The 14,972-nt window shown below is 38.3% G+C and overlaps 2 protein-coding genes across 3 annotated transcripts in view; one reads left to right on the top strand and one right to left on the bottom strand.

Moving 5' to 3' along the window:
* The window catches only part of LOC114464078 (hydroperoxide isomerase ALOXE3-like), a 1,091,527-nt gene that overhangs the window by 260,442 nt on the left and 816,113 nt on the right, over positions 1 to 14,972 (bottom strand). The window lies entirely within an intron of this gene.
* Positions 1,583 to 14,972, top strand: part of gxylt2 (glucoside xylosyltransferase 2) — a 33,409-nt gene continuing 20,019 nt past the window's right edge. The window contains exon 1 of the mRNA XM_028448152.1: positions 1,583 to 2,032. Coding sequence (XP_028303953.1) covers positions 1,725 to 2,032 — 308 coding nt within the window. The 5' untranslated portion in view covers positions 1,583 to 1,724. The remainder of the gene's footprint in view (positions 2,033 to 14,972) is intronic.

Here is a 14,972-nt window from a genome sequence, read left to right as displayed (position 1 = left end):
CATAGCAAAATGGCGGCGCACACAGTGCGATGTAAACAGAGTCTCTTTCTCCTCAACTTTTACTTCTATGTGTCGTGTAATTGGCATTTGTGTTACTAAAAGTATAGATTAACCATGTATTGGTGTTTGTATTTCCACTTTGTTAATCTGTTATTTTAAAAGCTCTGTGCGCGTATGTAGTAGGGACGAAAAAACACTATCGGTAACGTTACTGAATGTTGTATGCCCTACATTGATTATTGTTTTTCCTATATTTAAACTGCAGTAGCCTATAAATATAATGTTTAGGACTCATGCCCAGATACTCTGGTGTGGAAAAAAATCCTAAAGTGGGTGTCTGTGCTCATATGTTTTTATTTATTTCATGTTTACTTGTACATTTAGAGCTGCATCTAAGGATTGTTTTCACAATCGAATAATCTTTCAATTATGTTGTCAAATTAATCGGTTTGTTGTTTGGTCCATATACTGGCAAAAAATTAAAAGAAAATGCTGATTAGTATTTCCCAAATTCAGAGATGAAATCCTCAAATGTTTTGTTTTTTTTGTCCACAACTCAAATGTATTAATTTCACTGACATAAAGAGTTAAAGAAACCAGAGAATATTCACATTTAACAATATAAAAGCAGAGATTGTTTTTATTTTATTTTTAATGAATTATTCAAAATGATTAATTGATTATCAAAATAGTTGGCAATCGATTTACCAGTAATCATCAATTTGTAGTCAATTAAATGACTGCAGCTCAATTATAGTATTATTATGCGTCAACACATACAGGTACATACCAAAAATGAGAATATCATGAAAAAGTTTAATATTTTTGGTCATTTATTTAAGAAAGTCAAAATCATATATGATACAGGCTCATGTACACATAGAGTAAAATATTTATTGTATATATATATATATATATATATTTCTTGAAATACCCCCTGCAATGTGCTCCTGTACCCCTAGGGCAGGGGTCACCAACCTTTCTGTGAGCTATTTCATAGGTACTGTAGTCCAAAGGGCTACCATGAAACTTCTTAAATACCAAATGTTCACGGTTTTACTTTAATTAGAGGGTAAGATCATGAGATAGATATAGATATAGTTTTATTGTCATTCATATATATATATACACACCATAGACATTTGTCGCAATGTTTGAGTGAAAATAAACATTTAGGTGCAGCAGTATTTTTTACATATAACAGATGTAGTTAGTATTTATCAGTACTAACTACATCTGTCATATGTATTTATCATTGTGAGTTTGAATCCTGGAAAGTTAAATCAGATTTTAGATGGAGCTCATTTGTGACTAGAGCTCCTAAGGGCCCCTCACATGGTCCATGCGGGCTCCCTGGTGTCCGCGGGGGCCGTGTTGGTGACAACTGGCATAGGGGTACACGTACTCTAGGAACCTAGGACATAGATACAACTGAGCAGACCTGAATTTATTCTTCATTCTTCCATCGCTGACCTATAATCGATCCAGCGCTGGAAGCGTTTTTTCAGTGCGTTCTTACTACCAACTTTAAGGTAAGTGTGGTGAAGCCACGCCCATCTGTTCAGTCCTCCATGGACGGTGAGAACAGCCCATCTTCATCTGCGGGGGAACGCGAGCGGAGAGCGGTAAGAAGATGTCAGCTCGGACCGCTCTCCCTCCACCGCAGACATGAGCGGAGCCCCGGCCTCCTCTCTCCTCCTCCTCCGCCACACGTCGCTCCCACCATGCGGATCCACTGCAGGGTCGCTGTGATCGCGTTGTGTTTCGGACTTTTTCTACTTTTCTACTTTTGGGGGAACGCGGCGGACGATCCGCTGCTGAAAGAAGTTGGAGAAGAGCGGCGGCAGAAGCAGAAGGAGGTGGAGGACAACAAGGCTGAGTCTTCACCGCCTCTTCCGGAGAGCCGACGGGATGTTGTGGCGAAGTTTGACAAGAAATCAGCGGAGGGGATCGGTGTGCGTCCCGGGGAGCTGCTCCTGGCTGTACGGAAAGAACCGAGGGAGAACCGTAAAGAGGCTGAGAGTGGCAAGAGGTAAGGAGCCATGGTTCAAAGAGAAGTCTCCTTCCACTTACTCATTCCCCACATGCACATCTAATCTGCTCCTTATCTCCTCTGATCCCTCTGGGAATCTTAAGTTTACACACGCACACACACACACACACACACACACACACACACACACACACACACACACACACACACACACACACACACACACACACACACACACACACACACACACTTAACAAAACTACACGCAATGTGTCCAAAGGCACAGGCTTCACAAAGCCTGATCTGTCCATCTCTGTTTGGCTCCAATCCATCCATCCATCTATCCATCCATCCATCCATCCATCCATCTATCCATCCATTCATCCATTCAAGGGCCAACTAGGGCTGCACAATTATGGCCAAAATGATAATCCTGATTTATTTATTTTTTTTAATCAATATTGTAATCACGATTATAATCACAATTATTTACCATGTTAGGAAAAAAATCAGTGGTTTTATTACAATCCCTTTAAACAAACACAGCACAGTGTACAGTGCAAAATGAAGCCTTAAATACAGCTTCTGATAAAAAAAAAAACAAGAATTTAAAATGTATTAAAGGCTAACAAAATAAATGCATTATTACATAGTCCAGAGCGTGTCTTTTAAATGTTAATATGGCCGACAATGAGTTTAATTGAATCATAACAATCAAAATCGTGATCACAATTAAAATGTGATTAATTGTGCAGCCCTAGGGCCAACACATAACAGTAACAATCAAAATCAGATGCACTTTATTTATCCCTGGAGGGAAGTAGCTTTTTTTTTTTTTTTTTAACAGATGCTCCAGAAATATTTCGAATGAAAAGAAGAAACACAAACATAGAAAGAGCAAAATGAAAGAGAAAACATACATAATTAAACAGGGATTAAATACAGTTGCACACTTCCAGGAAAACATAATACAAATATAATATAGATAAATACAAGTCCAGTATAGTGAGCCATCTACCAAAATCAAGATCTTTTAGAGTGCGTGAGAGAATTGCTAAAAGCCCACCACCTTATTGGTGCATTCTAATACATTTTGCCTTTTTGATCTTCACTGCTTAGGTATTTGCTGACTAATATGATCAAGTGAATCCGCTTTGCATTGTATGTATTAAATAAAAATCTGCTTTCTGCACACTTTAAGTTAGACAGCCAGGGAATGATGGTTTATCTCCATCATTTGACCTTTTGTTTACCAAATAATGTTCCACTTCTTTGTCATGTTCTGTTTTTAATGGGGGGGACCTAAAAAGGTCACCTTGAGGGAAATAAATTGCATTTCCTCAGGGACGCAAGTGTGCAGAGGGGTCGTCGTGCAAGCAGATAAAAGGAAATAAAAGCAACAATTTTATCCCCCCCAAAAATCCTGCTCGTAATGAAAAGTCGTGTGAAAACCTGCCTTATATCAGCCGTCACTGAGAAACATGGCAACAATGATCCGATTAAGCCGATTAATCTATGTTGTCAGCTGCTCAGTTTGTTTCCAGAGAAACTGATCATTTTTAATGTTCCCCTTCTTTGTATTTCTTCTTGCCTTTAGAATGATGCCACTGTGTATTATTTGTCGAGGTACCTGGTGGTAGGGGGTGGGGGCGAGGGGGGGATGCTGGGTGCTGCTTGGTAGATAAGAGCCATCAAAGCATTGGGTTGAGTGAGGAGGACCTTTACGTCCTCACACAGAGAGACACTCCTCCGTGTGTGCTCGCTGCTGATAAGGGAAATGGGGTGGAAGGGGTCACCAGTGGCCTTTGGAGTGGAAAAACAGGTTGGAAACAGCTCCATTGTGACTACCGCCATTTGAGGAAAGTGCTTTAGCGAGTAGGCCAGGCCTTTAAAAGCCCTGGTTTAATTACAGGAACTGATTGAGGAGAACAGGGCGTAGAGAAGCATAACACCATAGCTTTCACTTTGATTACGAAGGAAGTTTTACTTTTGTTATTGTCAGAAAACAGAAAAACATTTCATCACCAACTTTTTTTGTAACCCCCAATTGTGTTCATGTCTCTTTTTCTTTGTAATTCGTCATCCTACTAGGGCTGCCCGATTATGGAACAAATAATAATAATCACGATTATTTGTCAACCAAAAAAGTATTTTACTTTTTTGTACAAAACACTAGGGATGTCCCAATACAACTTTTTCACTTCCGATACGATATCGATATTGCAGCTTGGAGTATTGTTCGATATCGATACAATACAATATCAGCACGAATCACACATACTTTTTTTACTTAATTTGTAGTGTGTAATTTAAAAAAAGACTTGATCAAGTAATGTTACTCAAACAGAGAACAATAGTCAACATCAGTAGCTGTGAGAAAAACTGACCCATTGATTATTAACCAATTGGTTACATGAATTTTAACCTTCAACATGATAGCTACAGTGTTCTACAATTGAATACATGTAATATAATATAATATATATCGGAGGTTTTAGATGCAGTCCGATAAAATCTGATATTCGTTTTCTGGCTGATTATCGGACCGATATCCGATATCGATATCGGATTGGGACACCCCAGCAAAACAATGTAAAATATGTTCTTTAAACATGAATAAAATTCTTTAAACACTAAAATCAAGTATGTTCACTTCTTCCACTTCATCATCAAACCCAAAGTGTTCCCATATAAGAGAATTTAACTTGCCTTGGTTGTTTACCAAGCGTTTCTCTTGCCATGTTGCAAGACCGCTAGCAACAACTTTCCTGGTGTTAGCCTGCAGGCTAAGCTAGCTTTAGCCTGCAGGGCCGGGGCGAAGGAGCTTGCATGCGCATGCATTAAACAACTCAAAGTTAGTATTCTCTGTAGATATCCTTAATAGTTGAAGTTTGTTTTATTTAACTCATGAAAGATATGTATAATTGGAAAAAAAAAAGTTTTTATTTTAATCATTGTTTTTTTCCCGATTTTTGTTTTTGTAAATAGTGAGTGTAATAATCTAATAATCGTAAGCAAATTTCGATTAATCGCACAGCCTTACATCCTACTATTGATTAGGGATAGACCAATATGGATTTTTTTAGGGTCGATGCCGATAACGATTTTTTTTTTTCCCGTCAACCTTAGCCGATGACTGATACGGAGAGCTGATTTTCTTGAGCCGATATTTGGAGCCGATGCTACTTTTGTTCCCTCAGTTTACATCATAAAAATTACACAATGGTGATAACAAATGGTACGAGTCTCAGTTTAAAAAAAAAAAAGGAACATTTATTGAAACGAACAAAGGTGAGGTAGAACGACAACAAGTAAAAATATTTAACAATTATTAAAAACAGCTTGTAGAACAAGAATAAGTTAAAAAAATATTTCTGCTCTCTGTAAATAATGCGAATCGGCGAATGCAGCAGCCCACATTGGCCGATGGCGATACACGTAAAAAACACAAAAATTGGCCGACGTATCGGTCTATCACTCCTATTGATGCCACTTCAACCTGGGCTGTTACTCCTGATTTTTTTGGTTATCAATTCCATATATACGTATGTTTATCAAAAAAAGTAATGCGACACAATAGTAACAATTATTGTGCTTTAAATCTCCTTATTTTCCCTCATCCAAATACAAAAGTTGTATAATGCAGTTCTAGAAACAATATGAGTTATAGTTCCGTAAAACAATACACATAACAAGTAATTCAGTCGGCCTGACATTTATTTCAGCTGCACATGAAAGTACAGTACAGTACAGAACACTACATGTAGTATTAACCTATGATGACTAATGCAGACATGGTAAAAAAAAAAATTAGTGTTGAGTGTCGTGTAGATATATAACGATTTCTAATATTGTCACAAAAAATTGCAATACATGATGGTGTATCAATTTCAAAGTGTTGGTTTCAATATTGGTATTGATAAACAAGCACCATAAATGCATCAAATAAAGAACCTAATGTAGCAGTTGAATATTAAAATCTATAAAATGAATTTTAAAAAGTGACTAACTATTAAATAGGTTTGCACTTTATACAAATAGATCACTGTCATAATAATAGGGGTGGGTAATCAGCCACATTTCCCAATTTAAAACGATTATTGAAGTCTCGATTCCATTACAAACCGAATATCGATTATTTTATTTTATTCTTAATGTCAAAACATGACTGGCTTTTTCACGAAAGATAAACTCGCATAAATTAAGCATATTGCTCAACTCACATTTTAAAAAGCACTATATGCTGTTTAATCTACGTAACAATATCAAATAAATATAATTTAGAACATGGCACTTTACCAGTGCAGTTCTCACTGAAATGTTTACGGATGGCATCTACTGGGTTAATAAAAGGTAAAACGGTAAATTTGTCTTCTGCGTCTGAATGTAGTGTGAGAAATTAAAGCTGATATTCGGAGTTACTCAGAAACATCTCGATGTCCCGCCCTAAACAGCCTCACTTCCTCCCACTGCCTCTGCCAATCTACCAGAAACCACGCCTTTACTTTTCTGCACGCGCATCGTGGAACATACCAAGGTTGCATTGGGTTGTATTGATATAGGTATATGGGTCAGGTAAGAGCCAAAATCATATTTAGCTGTTTGCTGTTGTGACGCGCGGCATTGTTTCTGTGCACAGTTCTGCATTCATTTTGATTGACAGTCTCAAAAACAGGAAGTGGAAGCCTATTGGCTAGGCGATCACGGCGCTCATTTCCATTTGTATAGGGGTCTATAGGACGAAGGAGGGACCTATATACAGTGACTTATATGAATGACCACCGGCAGTAGACCCTAGTAAAAGACTAGTTAGGTTTTTTTTTGCATTTCAAAAGAATCATACATAAATATTCAGGGTGTAATTATACATGAATTTGTATTGAACCGTTTTGGTACAGGACGTTCGGTTTGGGTACAGGGTTGTGCACGGGTGAGTTTCCTGAATGGAAGTTACGTGTGTTTACTTCCGCCTGCAGCTACATGTGCAGCCTGTACGTCATGGCTAACGCTAGCGAGAAACCAGAGCTGGAGGACCCTCCCCTGTCGCTAAAGTCTCCTGCTTGGGAACACTTCGGCTTTTGGGTGAAATACTGCAATGGAGAAAGACCAGTGGCTAAAACGAGGGCCGTGTGCCGACATTGTTCAGCTCAGATCGGGTATGTTTCCGGGAACACGACGAACATTCTAACTCACTTGAAACGGCACCACCCGAGTGCGAAGATCAGCCAAAGTTTTATAACAACTGCCATCAGAGTCTTTATAGAACCTGATAAAAGCTGTTAACAAGCTGTGATGAGCTTCTTTTTTTTTTTTTTTAAATAGTATTTTATGTATTTTTTGTTTGAGAATATTATTATTACTAGGCAGCACGTTACAACAGTAAAGTATGTTTTTAAAACTTTATTTTCATTATCTGTATAATGTTAAATACATTGTTGGTTTCCTAAAGTTTTGAATGAACTACCAAATTTCTGTTTTGCATTTGTAACTGCCAGCAGATCTGCACTTACTGCAGACAATGTGGATAAGTACATTTTTCTGATCAAAAATATGAAGGTCTAAACAAAGGGCTACATGCTAGAACTGTGCTGTACTTTTTCTTTGTTAAAAGCTGTTAACAAGCTGTGAGCTTATTTCTATAATATTTAATGTATTTTTTGTTGGAGAATATTTTTTACCAGGCAGCACTTTACAAGTACTGTATTTTTTTTTAACTTTATTTTCATATTCTGTATAATGTTAAACACATTGTTGGTTTACTAAAGTTTCGAATAAACAACAACAAGCAAATTTATGTTTTGCGTTTTGTTCCATACTGTACCGCAAATGAACCGAACCGTGACCTCAATACCGAGGTACGTATTGAACCGTGATTTTTGTATACATCGTTATACCCCTAATAAACATAGATTTCCCAGAAACTCCGGATATCAGCTTTAAGAAATGCTGTGAAAAAAGTTCATCAAGATGCAATGATTCATTATCAAATTGCAGTCCCTGTAATCGTAGTTGAATGGAATCATGAGGTGACTAAAGGTTCCCACCCCTACTGTCCTCACTGTCATATCCAAATTGTCCCTCACTGTAAAGATGTCCTTCTTATTTGGTGGCATGACATAAAATGTCAGCCATCGTGACAGAGCATTTGCTCAGTGTCTGTGGTATAGCCTCATCTGGAGGGAGCTTTGTCTCCCTCACACTTTCGATAACTCCTTTTTAAATAAGTGGAGGATGAGTCATTTTGGGCGTTGATGTTGAAATAGTTTGTGCCTGGGCTAAAGGCCAAATGTGTCAAAAAGAAGATGTGAGTGAGTGTTTAGAAAGTCAGTGTCTTTTCCACACACACTGCTGATGTGCTGTGTGTGTGTGTGTGACGATTATTTTAAAGGGCACAGACACAGATTGAGGCTTGGAGGAGGTGGACACAAAAAGTGTATTTTATTTTAAGCAGGAGTCTAGGAGAAGCAGAAGATGGATTAATGAGCAGACGTGGCAGCTGGAAGAGTGGTCCTGATGGTGGAAAATAAAATCATTTTTTTTAAAAGGTTCAATATATGACCAATTTGGACCAAACTTCATATCTCGATATTCCTTTTTAAAAATTGTGATATACCAATCTCCATATTTTTAACTCAAAGTTAACACAATTCTGGGTAAAATTTGCTGATGCAAAATGCCACACAGACACATTTATTGACTAACTGCAGCTCAATATGTGACACTTTTGGCTTTTTGTCCTATGAAGGACAGCATGTGTGAGTGAGTTCTGTAGTGCTGCGTGTTTAGAGGAAGGTGTAGGTTGGGACGCAGTCAGTCAGCAATCCATCTAACTGTGCTTTTCATGCTGTTCTGAGAAGTAACGAAAGCAACGGCTCTCAAAACGAGTATTTTTATACAAAATACGGTATAAAAAAATAAAATTATGGTCGTGTTATAATGTTCTATTTTGCCAAGATAGAAATCACGATATATATTGAATCTCAATGTATTGCCCAGGCCTACGAGGAAGCAAAAACATACCAATGAGTATGTTAAACGGAAGAACAAGTACTACCGCTGAGGTTGTAACAAAGATCTGGCGAGAGATGACTGAAGAGTTGCCTTCTTAAAGCTGCTGAGGCTGATGAGGAGAGTTGGTGGTAAACAGGAAGTGAGTCATCCCAGAGCATTCAGACAAATGAGGTCTATGACCATCTCACAGGTTGATTAGGGTCAGATCCTTTGTCTTGTCAGAGTATAAATGCAGGACAGAAATCCAAACTCCTGACAAACTCTGTCAGTTTGCATTGACGTTGTTCCACTTGATCTAAAAAGGAAGACAACAATGGATGACGTGTTTTTCAACCTTGCATTTCTTTTAAGATGATAAGCTCCTTTAGCTGTTGAAGCACGAAACAGTTTTTCTTGACCACCATCAATCTCCTTCTCCGAGGGTACGGTTGCGGGACAAAAATTGTTCATTCCCAGAACGCCATGTTAATCGTACTAGCAGTGTGTGTTGAGGGTCTCCGGTTCGAACCCCACCTGGGTCATCACTGTGGGATGTTGAGCAAGTCCCTTAACCCTAACTGTTCCCTGGGCACTACACTGTGGCTGCCCACTGCTCCTCATTCAGGGATGGGTTAAAAGCAAAGAGCAAGTTTCATGTATGTACAGTAGCTCTACATATGGGACAATAAAGGTGATCCCTTGCTTATTAAATAAAGGCTCTATTCTCCCATGCGCCTAAGTCCGAAAAGCAGTGCAGCGGTGCTGTTTTTGGCTGCGCGCTATTCTCCCCCTGTACTTAAGTTATTCGCTGCACGCCTTTATCCCAGTTACACACTGTGGGTGGAGCAGCCATGAAATGTGGGTGTTCCCATTCAAATCTGGCTTTACGCACATTGTCCGGTGTGCGTAAGTCCTTTTCCTCTTACGTACTTCTAACCCTGGAATAAGTGCAGCGCCCCGATAAAGTGAAACATTATGTTGCACTAGAAATATGGACTTAGTTACATTTGTAGCCCTACAGACTCGTGCGTCGTGCAGCAGCAGCTGTGATCACTCAGCTGCTGCTGCTCGATTAATTAAAACTCTGACAGACACAGACTTCTGTCCACGTTGGTCACAGTGACTCAACTATTTTCATACTATGTCCAACGTAAAGTCACAGTTTGATCCACTACAGAGTGAAACAAGCTGCCATATGCAGATGAGGATGGACCAGAAACTGTTCCCACACATATATTAATGAGGCTCAGCTCAGGTCGCTTTAAACTATTGATATTTAAAACTGCATATTATGGAAGTCAATAGTTGTGTTTCACTGCAAACATCCCTCTGTATTAAAGCAGGACGCTCTGCGGCCGCATTATTTCCTCATATCTCCAGCACATTTAACTCAGTCACGCTTTACAGCAATGATGATGATGATGATGATCAAGGAGAGAGATTTTAATTGTGACTCAGTCACACTGCAATAATCTGATCAATGATCTGATCAAATCAACCTGTTATATTGTTTATCAATGAAATCAAATTAAAAGTGAACTTCATCATTTTCATGAATTTCCAAGACATTTACAAGCGTTGGGAAAACTCGTTCCGTGATTTCAAGACGGCCCAAAAAAATGACATCACCGCCTCCTTTCCTTCAGCCCGCCTTCGTTCACACATGCGTGCTTTTTGGCAGTGGGCGTGTCAGGAGCCTGGACCAGAGAATACGCGTAGAAGAGAAGGGCGTAACTGCAGGTGTGCAAAAAAGCGCTTAAGTCCAGACGGGAGAATAGACCCCTTATCGAGCTATGGGTTGGTTGATTCCAGCCGAGCTAACTTGTTTACATGCTTTTAGAAATTCTGTTACACTTGGACATTCATTCAAATTACTCAAGCTGCATGTAAACACGCTAAGTGATGAAGAAATAGATTAGCTAAGTATTTTTGATGAAATTAAATGAACCTTTCCTTAAATGTTGACCCAAATTAGCCCTCCTAGTGAGGGTTAGCAACATTGGCTAACTGCTGAAAGGTAAAGGGATATAACGTTCATCTCTTTGAGCAGAGTTTACTTTTTCTCTCAACAACACTACCCTTGTTTCCTCCTACAATCTAACGTCATGCAAGTAAGATTATAGTTGGCGTCTAGACTAGTGACTGTTATGGTAAAGAGTATGTCTGTCTCTGTATGTCCTAAAATGGACAGACCACCTGTCCAGGGTTTATATCTCCCCCTCACCAGACATGCGGTTCTCAAAGACAGATGAATGGATTTAATGCACAGTTGGATACAAAAAACTACTTCATTACTACTTTAATTGATAATGCCTTTAAGGACAATATCTGAATGCATTTACAAGCCCAGTTCCTTTGCTTTTTCAGATAAACGTTGAACTAAATTGAACTGAGAACCTTTTTTTTTTTACAGTTTATCCTGGATATTCTTTTCACTTCCCCACAATCACCCTTGGAAACACTTGGAAGGACACTTGGAGTTGACAATAACATGGTCTCAATAAGATGACCTCAATTCAAGGTTTCTTCTTTGAACATATTTTCCAAAGTACAGAAATAAAAGGTTTAAAAATTAAAAATGTAATAAGTCTTTGTTATGACATTTCAGGATAATTATGCCTTTTCAATGCTTGTTCCATTTATATATATATATATTTTTGGCATGACTTTATAAAGACACAATCATACCAGTATATTTAGAACAGCAGACAGGGTGTGCTTGTTAGAACAGCTTGGTTGGAAACAAATGTTATATTATGAATATCTACCTACATCATAAAGTTTCTGTAGTCTTTGGCCAAAAAAGAATAAACAGCTTTTAGTCATAACCATGACTAAGGGGCTGCTCCTTGCTAACCTTGTTACAACCCTAATAGAGAAAGAACAGGGGTATCTAAATAAAAACGGTAGAAATATGCTCTGGTTACAAAATAAAACAATGGCATCTTGTTTCAGCTAATGGTTCTGGGGAATCTTTCAAAATTCAGTAATAACAAACAGTTTTGCCTTTAATGAAATGACAATTTTGACGTAATTTCCCTGCCAGTTACAATTACTAAGTCAATTATCCAAACTCACCTACAAATTAATTACGATGACGACAGCAACAGATTTTTAAATTTTGATTACAATTATAATTACGAAATAATTGTTGTGCGTGCGTGCGTTGTTTGAGAGCGGCATTAAGAATTTCTTGTTTATTTTCCGGTCACGGTAAACAATGTCTTGTGTTTTTTTTAAGCATCTTAAAGTTCAATTTCTTTCAGGATTATTACTTGCCTGCCTAACCATGTGTGTATTGTTGGACACAAACCACTGCTTCAAAACAGGCGCTTTATTCTTCAATATAAACATATACAACATGCAAACAAAGTATAAAAGTGTTCTGAGCTGTAGACTTTAAACATAACGTGTCTGCTCCTCTGGCAGCCTCCGCATGTCGCTCATTGTTTGCTGTTAATGAAACACACAAACTTACACACACTGTCGGTACAGAGACGAGGCAAAGCAGCGGTAATTACAGAAAACACCCATGATTTATGCTTTAGAGCCTAGGCTCCCAAAGTGGGGTAAAGGTACCCCAGAGGTACACAAATTGTCATAGGGGGTCTGTAAAAAATAATTAAAAACATCTTGACAACATTGGAAACTAGAATATAAATAGAGCAGCAGTCAGGAGCCTCCATGCATTGCCACAAATTACACATTGGCCTCTGTAAGAGACCACCAGTGGTGACAGAGAAAAAAAAACACAAATATGGCGATAGTTACATTACTTTGCGCTAGCAAAACGGGCTGTCAAGGCTTTGACGCCCTCTGCCATCATGTCAATGTGTGAAAGTGGATTTTCAGCTTTGACAAATAAAATCATATAGAACAAAACTTTGCGTGGAGAACGATTTAAGACTCCGAATCTATCAAATTCAGCCAAACATTGCAGGGTTCTGTGCATCCTCTCAACCTCACCCTTCTCATTAAAGTTTCAGGGTGATGAATATGTTGAATTACTGGTATATGTTCAATCAACAAATGTTTACAAAAAAACAGATTGTTTCTCACAGAAAATACCAGTAGGCTAATTAATGCAACTAGTACAGTACCCGTCAGAAGTATGTACTGTATTCATTAAGTGGGAGTTTAAGTAGAGTTGTCACTTATTGCCAAATGAGTATGTGTTTGAAGGTTGGATGTACAAAGAGGTGTACATACTCAGTCGTGTTATAAAGGGGTTTATTTGCGGGTGCAAAATAAAATTTCCCTGCTTTAATCCTATGGGACATGCACATGATAAATGTGTTTGTCGTTATTTTTCCTCATTTTTATATTTTTGTCGTTTGGGGTATTTTTCTGTAATGTATGCTTTTTGGAGTCATTATGTGTAATTTTGTATCTTTCTGTTATCTTTTTGTGCATTTTTGTATAATTATTGTTTTTTGTTGCCAGTTCAGTGTGATTCTGGAGTCATTTTGTGTATTTTTGTAGCTTTTTTGGTGTAGTTTTGTACATTTCTATTGTTGTTTTGTGTATTTTTTTTAAATGTATGTGTTTTGGAGTTGTTTTGTGTGTTTTTGGAGCCCTTTTGTGTATATTTCCAGTTATTTTGTCAGTTTCCTTTTGTATATTTCAAGTTGTGCATTTCAGTTGTTTTTTTTGTGTACTTTTTGTACAAATATTGTTTAGTTTTTTGTTTTATTTTCCTCATTTAGTATATTTTTATTATAAATACCTTATGTGTGGTGAGGGCGTGTTTTGAGGTGTATGCATACGTGTCCAGACTGGCTTACACTACACTAATAATCACACTACCCCCAGCTCAGCATGGTTCCCTCAGACACATACATCATCACAATTATGTAAGACAAATGCATGGCAGTGTCATCCTCATAATTGTTTGTGGTTGAAACTTATTTGGCCGGATGGGATTCTCTGGTGGCCCGGTTCTGGCCCGTGAGCCATAGGTTTGACACCCCTGCTGTAGTTTTTCCTTTCATGATTTGAAAGGGTTGTTTTGGTTGTAATGCTTTGTAGTCATTGAGCGTCTCCTCTGCTTATTGTGCAACGAGTAATAAACTCAGTTCTTCAGTGCCTCCTCCTCCTTTTCTACTGACTGCTTCCAGATGTTGAGAACATTGCCATGACAGCAGCCATATTGTTAAGGCAGCTAAAGCTTGTTATTCACATTAAAGTAAAAAACTGTGCACTTATCTGGCATGACCTGTTATCGCAATAACTGCTCAACCTTACCGGAGATATGGAATGTGTGTGTAGTCGGGGAGGGGGTTGTGTATTTGAAAGCTTTGATAGATGGTCTTTGAAACGTGGGAGACACATTTCCCAACCCCTTCACATTCATCCTAATCTGCCTTTTATAATTGTCCCTCAGCCATGCAGAAAACAAAGTGTCGTACCTGGAGAATGACCTGCTACCTGGCTAGAAAATGCCCCATGTTTCCCTTACCCTTCATTTTTACTCCTTCACCCTTTGCTTTCTTAGTCTCGGTGGAAAATGGAAATTCATGGGAGATTGGAGATTAGCCATTTACTTTTTTTTTTCTTCCCCCATTTAAACAAAACTCTCTTCCTTTTGTGCATCGACTACTAATGCATTTGTTATTATAACCAGCACTGTGTGCATGCGTGCGTATGTGTGGGTGAGTGAGTGAGTGAGTGTGTGTGTTGAAATGGACAATTTGGCCATTGGTTCCTCCATTATGCAAGAGAAGTTATTTTTCTTTTTTTTTCTTAACTCCAAACTAGGACAAGCCCAGCAGAAAAAAGTTCAGAACAAAGTCAGACAGGAATGCTTCAAAGGCTGTGCTTTGTATTTATCACTAGCAAAGCATTAGAAGACTAATTTTTAGTTAAAGACCTGTGCAGTATTTGTTCTGCACGCTCTCCCTGTGCTTGCTTGGGCTTTCTCCACATACTTTATTTTCTGGGTTATACATCTTACTGATATATAAATCTTTCTAATTTACCCGAAAATATT

Source organism: Gouania willdenowi, chromosome 5, assembly GCF_900634775.1.
Source record: "Gouania willdenowi chromosome 5, fGouWil2.1, whole genome shotgun sequence".
Taxonomy (NCBI): domain Eukaryota; kingdom Metazoa; phylum Chordata; class Actinopteri; order Blenniiformes; family Gobiesocidae; genus Gouania; species Gouania willdenowi.
This window is presented reverse-complemented; position numbering and strand designations above follow the sequence as displayed.